Source organism: Drosophila hydei, unplaced genomic scaffold, assembly GCF_003285905.1.
Source record: "Drosophila hydei strain 15085-1641.00,03,60 unplaced genomic scaffold, DhydRS2 tig00000001-arrow-pilon, whole genome shotgun sequence".
Classification (NCBI taxonomy): Eukaryota; Metazoa; Arthropoda; class Insecta; order Diptera; family Drosophilidae; genus Drosophila; species Drosophila hydei.
The window spans coordinates 10,910,402-10,922,803 of record NW_022045643.1 but is presented as its reverse complement, the minus strand read 5'-3'; the positions used below and the strand labels follow the sequence as shown (position 1 = coordinate 10,922,803).

Genomic DNA, 12,402 nt, shown 5'->3' with positions numbered 1-12,402 from the left:
AGAGTGTGGGAGGCAGGAGTAGGTGGGGTATATATAGGCGCAACATATGGTCTCAGGGTCATGCCGACTACCGCATTACGAATTCAATTTTTTTTTTGGAGGGGACACAACTGCTAATGGAGGGAGAATCATTATTGTGGAGGTGTGTGAGCAAATGCATATGCCACCTAAAATAGGAAAAGAACGCAAGGAAAATACAGAAGCGTAGAGCAAAATTCGAAGAGCGAAAAGCCTTTGCCCGTGTGTCGAATAAATATTGAGTTGAGTCAGGTGCCACTGCAGTTGAGCAGCTCAGCTCAGCTGAGCAGAGCGCGCGCCCCAAAGCAATTGCTAATCTCTTGTAGTAGTCGGGACCCTAAAGTAGAGGAACGCTTTATCATGTTCAAGTTATACGGATATTATGAGTTCAAAATTTGTTTTATTTATCGCTAGTTCGGCATGTCGTGCGAGGCTTTTGCTATTTCGCATTCAGTCTCTGGCCGATTGCGACATCGAAATGCGACATAAAAGTTCAACGTGCCAATTTATTTGCGGTCTGCTCTGTGCAAACGATTCGAGGTCTCTCCTTATTCTGCTTCTTCTACTATATAACATCGTAAAAAAAATATATATATATATGTATAAATATATATATATATATATATATATGTATAAATATATATATATATATATATATATGTATAAATATATATATATATATATATATATATATATATATATATATATATATATATATATATATATATATATATATATATGTATATGTGTGTGTGCGTGTGCGAAAGTTTCAATCCCATAAATTCGTGTTTTTCGCCTGACAATCGATATGATAAGCGGACAATCGATAGATTAGTGCTAATCGTATATTATAAATCCTATCGAAAGTGCATTTGATTTATATAACAATGCTTCAACATATTCCTTCAAGTGATTTATCTAATCTTTATGCTCTGAAGCCAATAAGATATCGAGCGATAATTCAAATTTCATCATATTCAAAAACAGTTCGTCAGCTCTTTCTCTTCGCATAGGTCAAGAAACTGCGAGACGCGATAAAAGTGTTTGATAAGCCTACCTGGATATAATCTAAATCTAATCTGAATAAAAATCTATATAAGCTCAATCTGAAATATGACTTGAATTTTAATTTATATCTTGGCCTCACGTCATGCTGACTTTTCATATTGAGCTTGACGGAGGAAGGAATCTGAACCATCAACTAGCCTTAAAGAGAGACTAAAAATTGGGAAGTCTAAAAGATTCTTAATATTTAAATATTTAAATAATCTTTTCTGTACACATGGGAATAATTGTTAATTTAATAATTTATTAACAATGTTTTATATAAAACTAAAATAATAACAAAAATATTAAATTATAGTACAAAAAAATAAAAATAAATAAAGTAAAAATGAAACAAAAATAATAATAAGAATAAAAAGCAAAACAGGAAGCAAAAACATGAAAAATAAAAACAAATAGTCAAATGACAAAAATATAAAAAAAAAAATTTTAAGAAAACTATAAAATAAACTAAAAAATAAATAAAAGTTACAAAATATAAATGGACGTATAAAAAGTAAAAAAAAAGTAAATATTAAAGACAATGTATAATAAATCGTTTAAAAAATTAAGAAAAGAAATTAAACAAATAATTTTATTATTATTATAAAAACAGAAAAAAAATCTAAAAAAAAAATTAGAAGAAAAAAATTACTCAAATAACACAAATGAATGAGAACAAATATTTATTAAAATCCATTAAAGGCCAAATTTTTAATATATTATTTATTAATATTAATAATATTATTTATTGTTAATATATTATTATATATTTATTAATAACAAGGAAAGGCAAACCTTTTTTTTATTTTAAATTTTTTTTATACGAATTGGTTTTTTTTTTTGTAAAAATGATTTAAGTTAATAATTGGAAATTTGTTTATAAAATCTATAAAATTAGCATAAAATAATAAAATTTAAAATAATAAATATAAATTAAATAAAATTCAATAAAAATCGATTTAGAACCCCGCTTCCTAAAGCGTAGTTCGATAACTGTTAGAGCAGTAGACCTTGATGTCGCCATTTAGGTAATGGAAAGTGCTATTGCTCCAATTCCTTAAATTGTAATTTCAGGAAATAATGCCACACCTGCGATAGCAGGTAATGCGAACAAAAGGTGCACTTGAATTAAGAGACGACCTTTCCAACTCCTGACACGCAATTTGTCAGCTGCAAATTGAAATTGAAATTGAAAAATGGAAATTGAAATGTGGCCGAGGGTCGCTTTTGAGATTGAGGAACGAGGGTCCCAGCGAGGGCAGCTCCAAAGAGCTTTCTGTGGGGTAGCACAGCTCGTTTTCCAATCATGTTATCAGAGGGCGACCTTGTCCATGAATATTTAATTTTTTCCATTTTTACCATTTTTACTTGCGTTGTTTTTCGCCCTTTTGTTTTTGCTTTTGTTGTTGAAAATTGACAATGAGGTCGAATTGTAAGCAAAGTTTTTCATTATCGCCTCAGTCAGACAATGGAGAGGCCACTGAACTGACGACTCGATTGTGTTCACCTGTTTACCCAAGCAAATAATCATAATATATACGCCCAACTACATATATATCTATATATATATATATATCTATATACTATATATCTCCATATGTGTGTATATGGAACCCACTCTTATCGCAATAATTTGGTCAATACGCTTCGTTGCGCTGTTCTCTCTGTGACTCTATCTCTATTCATATACATGCCCAAAGATCGGGAGTTTAGCAATTATTTAAATAGAGCAAATGGAACAAGTTTTTTTTGTTGTTGATTTTGGGCGTCTTCTTACAGACTGCGTTCTATGTTAGTTTGTTGAAGCTTAGAAAGCGTTACGAGTTCGTTTTTGGGGCTTTGTCTTATCTAAAAGCAAATTATTTGTGATCTACTTAAGCACTATTATGATACATTATATCATTACATAGTCCATGCTCATTAGGAACCGAAAGCAAATATGCGAGCTCTAAAGTCTTTGCGTTAAGTTCTTTTTGGAATTCTTATTTAAATTGACAAATTGTAATTCTCCTTCATAATACTCTATATTCCTTTAAGAAGTGTGTAAACAGCGAGAGGCACAAAGCTTTATTGAAAACTGCTTTCAATACTTTAGTAACTCCGTGGAACCTCTTAACTACGTCATTTGATTGTCGAGAGTGGAGAGCCTTGGACTTGACTATGACATGACTATGCTCTACTATTTTATATGTTTTTCTAGTCTACATTTCCTCTCTCTTTTTCTTTGTCTCTATATCTCTCTCTCCCAGTTTGTCTGACTGCCTGTATCTTTTGCTTCCTTACTCGGTATACTCTACTCTCTACTCTCTACTCTCTACTCTCTACTCTCTACTCTCTACTCTCTACTCTCTACTCTCTACTCTCTACTCTCTACTCTCTACTCTCTACTCTACTCTCTACTCTCTACTCTCTACTCTCTACTCTCTACTCTCTACTCTCTACTCTCTACTCTCTACTCTCTACTCTCTACTCTCTACTCTCTACTCTCTACTCTCTACTCTCTACTCTCTACTCTCTACTCTCTACTCTCTACTCTCTACTCTCTACTCTCTACTCTCTACTCTCTACTCTCTACTCTCTACTCTCTACTCTCTACTCTCTACTCTCTACTCTCTACTCTCTACTCTCTACTCTCTACTCTCTACTCTCTACTCTCTACTCTCTACTCTCTACTCTCTACTCTCTACTCTCTACTCTCTACTCTCTACTCTCTACTCTCTACTCTCTACTCTCTACTCTCTCTCCCTCTCCCTCTCCCTCTCTCACTCTCTTCCCTAGTTCCTGTCTAAAGCCAGACACATAATTAATATTATCTGAAGTGTAAAAAATAATATTTATTATGGTTTATTAAGTCTTTGTCGGTCGAGGCCTAACTAAAGCAATCTTCAAGGTGCTGAAGTCTATCGTATCGCTTAAACCGAGTGAAAGCAAGAACAAATTGTAGCCTTAATGCCGCTAAAGCTTGCGCAAGTTCTTTTCGCGATCCAAACATAGAGAGAGAGAGGGAGTGGGAGCGAACGCTATCAAGAACTGTACTATATACGCTTACAAATTATATTTTATATATAATATATATACATATTTATGATATTTAGTATATAGACATGTGCATAATAACCCCAGTCAGGGACAGACGGGGTTTCTCATTGCTCGATTGTCGGCTGAAGTTGTTTTTTTGGTTTGGTTTGTTGTTGGCTACCGTCGAGCGATAAGACATGTGAGTGTGTGTGTGTGTGTGCGTGTGTGTAGAGGAGTAGGTTGTGCGGTCTGTCAGTTGTTATAAGCAAACATTTTGAACGCATTTGCAGAGCTGGCCGGAAAGGCAAGTCGAGGAAAAAGAAGCAAAAACAGACCAAAGCAATGTGAATAATACCAAAAAATGAAAGTAACGCCAAACACTAAGGTGCCAACAACAATAATAAAAGGAACAACAATAACAACAGCAACAACATTAGCAACAGCCTCAATAAAAACAACATTAGAATACGAATCAGAACCTATTATAGATACAGCCAAAGCGGAAAGATCCAGTGCAACAGCCAACAGCTCCGCGCCCGCCTCGTTTGTGCTCAAATGCTTGTTGCGTACCGCGCGATTTATGTGGCAAGTGACAACGATACCCTCTAAAATTGGTGATACCATAGGCACACTGTACCGCTATGCCCAGGACTCGGTCGATACATTTCTATGCGTAGCTGGGTGAGAACTTCGCTAGGCCTATCATAAATCAACTACATACATCTATATATATATATATATATATATGCATAGCTATGTCTATATTCGTGTTCCGATTCCATTTGCTAACAATACCCTGTCTTTTTTGTGTCTCATTGCAGAAAGGCGCGTCGCAAAGAGCGCGATGGCGATCAAAACTCAACAGACACCAAATTGTATTTGGAGGAGAGCGTCCTTGAACGCAAACTACCTGAAGCTGATCTCAAAGCCCTTGTCGATCTTCCAGCTGGGTTGGACTACAATGAATGGCTAGCCTCACACAGTAAGTTATGGAGATCAAAAGATACCCTGTATTTTTGACGCAAGCTTGAAAAGGGCATACATAAGTAGAGCACTTATCAAGTGTATTTTATAAACACTCGGTCTACCTAGCTAAGTAGGAGATATTTGATTTTTTGCCATAGCTTGATATAAGTTTTAGTAGATATCTCTGATCAGGTATACTTGTTTGAAAACTACAGTACAATGACTTTAAAGATATGTTCTATGAGATAGCATGAGCTGATTACTACCCTGGTAAATGACTAGCGAGGTGTATTAAATTGCGCATGTTAAACTTACTTTTATTTTGTTAAAGTACAACTCAAGAGTAAATAGATCCATTAAGTTTAAGTTCCTGTTGATGTACTATAAAATAAATGAAGTCTTACAGTGTATATTCTAGAAATAATATAGTGTGAGAGAACTTAATTCAAATAAGTGTTCAGGAAATTAAATCATGTATTTATCTTGAATACCCTACATATTTAGTGAGTGACCAATAAGGGTATATTACAGCTGTGCCTAAGTTGGCAGTTAATAGGAACATATATCTAGATATATCTGAACCTAAAAGGTAATCTAAGGAAAGTATTGGATATTTCTTATATATTGGATAGCAATCTGTTAAATAAATAATTTTTGTTATAGTTATTTTATATATATATCATTTATATTTATTTAATTTAATTTATTTATTATTTCCTAATATTTTTTATTATTCCATATTTAACTTTTTCGTGAGCCGTTTCTCCTCTAAGTGCAGGGTATCTCTCAGTCTCATAGTCAACTCTACTTATCTCGCAGTCCAACACTCAATTGCTACCCGTACTCACCTGTTGATTGTGTGCGTGTTTCTTTCACGTGATATTCGCTTTATGATTTACTCGAATTGTTTGTCCATTCATCTATAAATTGTTGTTAGCTTTTTGTTGTTTTGCTGCCGTGTGATTATAAATGTTTGATAGGCAAGTCGTTCGGTATTTGAACCTCGTGACTTCTGGCCACACGGAGATCAGTTTGTAGCTCTCATTCGCGGCTGATTCAACTAACTGGGCTTAGAACGTGCCGATTGGCTGTTAACAATGGGAAGCTGCCTTCCAAAAGGCACAGCTAGAGATATCGCCTAAAACTTGAATGGATGCAGCTCAACTGAGGCCTCTTACCTGGCATTTAACTTATACATTATAAGCCTACTTCGCCTCTTATAACAGACAACTGTTTGGCGAGCAGAACAGGTGCAAAAGTCGACTGACCTGCATAAAGATATTCTACATTAGGAAATGAAATCGATGCCTCTTCAGTTTCTGTCCGTTTATCTAGAGCCGTATTAGAAAATGTTGCAAACTATAATAGCTAGGCACTTGAAATATAATATATATAGAATTTTATAGCTTTTATCTCAAATTAAAGTATCGATAAATATCGATATATCTGCTTGTCAAATGTAGAACCGCATAATTTGGTATATAACTTTTTCTAATGAATATTTAATTTGAATATAAATGAAAGAATGAAATGAAAGCCAATATACTTGCCTTTTAACTCGTGAACGAGTATTCAAATTCGCTATTCTCCAATAATTACCTTGAGATAAGTCGCTATTAAATTGCTCGGTCGTTTTCTACTCTGATGAGCTCAAGATTAAGAATGACTTAGGAATCAAATTGTATGGTGTAAGCATTTAAATGCCTTAGAACAATTATATAGGTCTATAAACCCAGTATTATATGAGTCTTAAGTGTCTACAGCAATTATATTTCGAGACTTGCAAAACTGAAGACCTACCTTAAGCTGGAGCACAGGTTCGAGGTCTAGATCGAGACGTGTCGCGTCGATTGTTTGCTCGTAACTTAGAATTGGAATTACCTGAGCTTAAAATACAACAAAAATTTTTATTTTTATTTTTTCTTTTTTTAGCTACTTGCTTTTATTGTGATAGGTTTCAATTTTTTAGTTTAGAATTTATTACTGTTTTTTCTCTCAGTACTCAAATTTGAATTGTTTTTAAATATTTTAAATTTTTTTTAATTTAAATATTGAAAATATTTTAATTTACCTTTGGTTTGGTTATCTTTTATGAATTCATATTTCCAAGTTCAACTAAATTTCATTTAGTTTTTCCTTCCCATTTATTTTTTATTTATTTATTTTAATGAAAGCATTTTTTCTAAGCTTACATATTTCATAAATATTTCAATTGAACTTTAAAGTTGATCAAACTTAAATATCCATCAAATGTTATTCTCTGGGTAAACAATCAAGAGCGCTCGACTATGGAATACCCGAGCTAAATGAAATGAGCTTGTATCAAATGAAACAAATGTTGTATCTTCAAGTCTATCGTTTGCTTATCTAAATTCAAGTCAAAGTTAAAGTAAATGTTTCCTAAGTATCTCTAGTTGCAATCGCCTCAATATGCCAAGCGAATTCTAATTAAGCCTTGGACTTACGTCCTTCTGCTGTGCTCCAGTTAATCACTCTGTGGGTGGTCCTAAATATAATTGGAAATACTAGCTTACATCATTGGCATGATTATCCACATCATCATCGCCGTCATCTCTGCACTCGTGTTCTCGCACCAATTTGTCAGATATTACATCATCCTGTGTTAATCTCATCGAAAATAATGATAGGTACGCAAATAGAAATTAACGCACTAGAAGATGCCGTTTGCAGCCTTTAGAATAATTGGCACTGTTTCAGCAGAATGTAACGTGGCATCATACCCCTGGCAACCGCCTCCGGCTCTGCTACGCCTTTGATTATAAATTTTCTTAATAATCGACTGCAAAGTGCCACCAGCTGGGGGCGGGGGTCGAGAGGTCACATGGTAAACAATCGGGGCAGAAGTTGACTTCATACAGATAGAGGAAAAATAAATACATGCATACGAAGAGCAAACACATGTATTTAAATATATATATGAGTATATATACTTATGCCTTGCCCCTATCCATTAAAAATGATTTCATTGGCCAAGTCATTTCAATTCTTCCCCTCGTCCGCCTCGTTCTGTGTGCATCTCTTTGTTCAGCGCATAATGCAATTTGGACTGACGTAATGCAGGAAAATTATCGCCCACCCATATTCGAAGCGATTCCCTTTTTTCTCTCTGACGCCCAGTTGTGCCAATATTGAGTTAACATTGACCTATTAAACGATACTTCGAGCGTGCCTCTGAAGATAAAACTTTGACGAGCTGTCTGTCGCCGACCCCCAGCTGTGTGTTTCAATGTCAAGTTTATACAAACACAACTGTCACTCAAATAAGAGGAGAAGAGGAAGAAGAAGCATGGGAAAGTGGAAGAGAGTGGAACAGAGAAAGGGTGACAAAGTGAGAGACAGAGAAGGAGAGGGCTGATAAAGTGTTCACTATGAATTTGTTTGTGGTTAAGAGTAGAATGGAATCAGGTATTATATAAATATATGTATATAGAGAAAAGAAATTGTTCAAAAAATGATATTGAGGTTAGTTCAAGATTTGGGATTACGAAACTTTTAAAGAAGAGAAAACAGAAAAATAAGGGAATATGCCGATTAGTGATATGGAGATACAATCCGTCCTGCTGTCCTACTGTAGATCAGTAAATATTTAAAAAATTTAAATATACAAAATTAATTGACTAAATAATAATATTTAATATTTTAATATAATTCAATTGATTTATACAAATGTAACCCCTGAGCTAAAACTAGTTAAAGCAAAGGTTAAATTTGGTTACCAGAAGAACTTGAGTTCAGCGCAAATCGGTCATATTATTTTAGAATACCCTTACTTTTGTGTTTTAATTCACGTTGAATACCCTTACATTATTTTACATATATTTCTTAAATGATACTTCTTGAATAGTCGTTAATTAGTATTTTTTATATATGACCTTTCTGGAATGCCGCTACTTAAGTTGTCTTTTTTTTGTATATATTCTATATATGATCTATCCTGACTGCCCCTACTTAGATCATCTCCAATAACTAATTTACACAGAAGTATTTTCTCTAAATTGCCCCATCGTATCTTATTCTATTTTGGAATACCCTTACATCATATATTCCTTTTCTATTTCAAACATGAATACCCTTACTTATGACATATACCCCTTGCATCTTACAGCTCTGGCTCTCTTCGAGCACGTGAACTTGGTCTATGGAACTATTAGTGAATTTTGTACACAATCCGGTTGCGCCGACATGACCGGACCGGGCAACAGGTGAGTCTTGCGTGAAATATCGATAAATATCGAGTGAGTTCTGATTGAATTTGCTTTGCCTTGCAGAACGTACTTATGGTTCGATGAGAAGGGTAAGAAGACGCGGGTCGCAGCGCCGCAGTACATCGACTATGTGATGACCTTTACGCAGAAAACGGTCAGCGACGAGTCGATCTTTCCAACCAAATACGCGAACGAGTTTCCGAGCTCGTTCGAGTCGATCGCCCGAAAGATTTTACGCTTGCAATTTCATGTGATAGCGCATCTGTATGCGGCGCATTTCAGAGAAATCGCGCTGCTCGGCTTGCACACCCATTTAAATTTGACGTTCATGCACCTCACAGCGCTGCATCGCCGCTTCAATCTGATCGACGAAAAGGAGACGGACGTGCTGCGCGACCTGGAGGTGGCGCTCCGATTAACCGACGACAACAGCGTCTGCGGTCAGGATTCGCAAACCGATTCCGGCTCAGCATCCGCCTCCGCCTCTGTCTCGGTCTCTGCATCCAACTGTGAGCAGCAGCAGCAGCAACAGCAACCGCAGCAGCCGCACAACAACAGCAGCAGCAACAGCAACAGCAACAATAGCAATTCCTCTGCCGAGGCGCTGCATGTCAATTCACAAAGCAGCTGTGGCACTTCGCTCATTGATGGCGATGCCGCTGCCACGCCCATTTGCACGCAACCGGAGCCGGGCGCAGCCGGCAAGCCGCCCGGCAGCGGCGGCCTACTGGGCGGCATTCTAGGTGATTTAACCAGCGGCGAATTTGGTGATACAACGCGCTACTGCACCTCGGCAGTTCCTCCTCATGCAACGGCAGCAGCAGCAGCAGGCACTGATGCCAGCGGCCACACATTGCCACCGAATGGGGCAACAAACGGTGCGGCCGGCGCATTACATTTAAATTTTAGCAACAATAACAGCAACAACCACAATTTGAATCACTTGAACCACCATCATCATCACCACACCCATCACCATCATCACCACCATCATCCGCACACTCATCTGCACCACCTGCATCAGCATCATGCGACGGCAGCAGCGGCGGCGGCGGTGGCTGCGTCGCCGACTCCGCAGCACAGCGGGCTCATACAGTGCAATGCAGCGGGCGCTGCGACAGCGGCGGTGGCGTCGGCATCGGCGTCGGCAGCAGCAGGCGGTGGCAGCGGCAACAGCAACACATAGTGTGACAGCAGCAGCAGCAACAACAGAAACAACAACAAACAAACAAAAAAACATTAGAAATACTAGATTTACGCAAAAATGTTATTTAATGTTATTACTTCTATGATCCTAAAGTTGAAAATATTGTAAAAATAAAACAAACAAAAAATACAACAAAACATGCAAATTGTAAAACACAATTATCGATAAGCGTCGATAGTCGACAGTTGCTTAGAGTTCCATACAGCACACACACACTCACACATACGTACAATCTAGCAATTGCTGTGCATTGATAAATGTAAAGAAAGTGCGAGAGAGTAATTTTCTGTTTAGAGTTCGATACAGAACACAGACACACACCCACACACGTACAATCAAGCAGTTGCTGAGAGTACGAGAGAGTAATTTACTGCTTAGAGTTCGATACAGCACACACACACACACACATGTATAATCTAGCAGTTGCTGTGCATAGAAATAGAGAGAGATGTGAAGAGAGCGCGAGAGAGATCTACTGCTACACAAATAACAGTTAAAAGGCATAGCCTAAAAGGCAAATACAGGCACTTAAAAAAACTATAGTAATAAAAGAAAATTATAAGAGAATATAAATGTTAAAGAAGCAAAGAGAAAAACAAAAAACTCACACTTGCAATTTTAAGGAAGCACGGTCACACTGTTTAGCTTTAACAAAACCCAGCTGGAAAGTCCTTCCACACTTTACATACTACTTTTTCTGTTGAGTATTCATTTCTAACAGTTATACCTCAATTAAACTACTATTTAAATGTGTGTAATCGTTATTTGAATACACAAATAATCCAAGTATTTTAGTTTCTTCTCATTCTTATTCTTGAACTTCAACTAAAATAGAAAGTTAGTTTTTCTTTAAATGCTCTGTAAGTAGAATACAATATTGTTATAAACAACCAAGAAAGCTTTACTTTAGCACATGTTATATAAATATATATATCATGCATAGCTCCTTATCTCAACAGTTTTATTTACTTTTTATCAATTCCTTTCCTGTCTTAAACTTTCGCTTCGCAAATTCGTAAAAGCCTAAGCTATTCGAGCACTTGAAACTTGTAGAGTATTTCTATATAGTATAACTATTTCTAAACCAAATCTGAATACACTTGCACACACGCACACACACATTTACTCTTAACTCTCGAAGTCTCTTATAAGCGATACGAATGCAAATTGTATGCACCGAAACGTTTCACGATTCTTTTAAAGAATATTCGCACCCGTTTATATTAGGTGTAGCAAAAAAAAAAGCAAAAAGTAAATATATAAGTGTTGGAAAACGTGCTGAGAATTTGATTGACTTTAATTACCAAATGCAATGAAGCTAATTTACTTTAAAAACTTAACGAAACTATATATGTATATATATAGATATATAAAAGATAATGTTCAGTGTTTACTAGGCTGTTTGCATCTGTGTAGGTGTATGTTTAGATGTATGTGCGTATGTGTATGTGTGTGTGTGTGATATGATTTATGTGCATTAGTTGGGGCATCTTCTCCCTAGTTAGTAGTCGAAACGCCCTCCTTTCCCCAGAGCCATTTGCAGCTCACTGAACAGTCCAGGCTTTAGCTAAACCAAAAAATCCTATCCAAATACATTTTAGAACCGTTGAAACCAAAAAACCAAAACAAAAACAAATTTTGAACTATTTATTAAAAACATCCATTCAATGAAATGCTATGGGAAATGATAGAACAGGCAAAATATAGTGCGAGTTTCCAACCGGGACTTCAAGAGAAAGAAAAGATACATTTTATTATAAAAAGACAAAACGAAAAACAAAAGAAAAAGAAGAAATAAAATTAAAAACAAAAATAAAATGCAAAATGATAATAAAATAAACTGTTATGTTCAATTAAAAAATGAGAATGTGTATTTTTATTAGAAAATGAAAATGGGAAATATTCATCTGGATTTTTTGT

At 35.9% G+C, this 12,402-nt stretch overlaps 1 protein-coding gene across 6 annotated transcripts in view; it reads left to right on the top strand.

Annotated features, from left to right (window-relative positions):
* Positions 1-10,485, top strand: part of LOC111592816 (MOB kinase activator-like 2) — a 41,410-nt gene extending 30,925 nt beyond the window's left edge. For 3 of the 6 annotated variants that reach the window (XM_023305233.2, XM_023305232.2, XM_030225731.1), the window contains exons 2-5: positions 4,374-4,764; positions 4,905-5,065; positions 9,176-9,272; positions 9,339-10,485. In XM_023305233.2, the coding sequence (XP_023161001.2) occupies positions 4,445-4,764; positions 4,905-5,065; positions 9,176-9,272; positions 9,339-10,461 (1,701 nt within the window). In that variant the 5' untranslated portion in view covers positions 4,374-4,444 and the 3' untranslated portion in view covers positions 10,462-10,485. The remainder of the gene's footprint in view (positions 1-4,373; positions 4,765-4,904; positions 5,066-9,175; positions 9,273-9,338) is intronic. The other 3 variants (XM_023305234.2, XM_023305231.2, XM_023305228.2) reach the window with 1 other exon arrangement.
* The last annotated feature ends 1,917 nt before the right edge of the window (positions 10,486-12,402 follow it).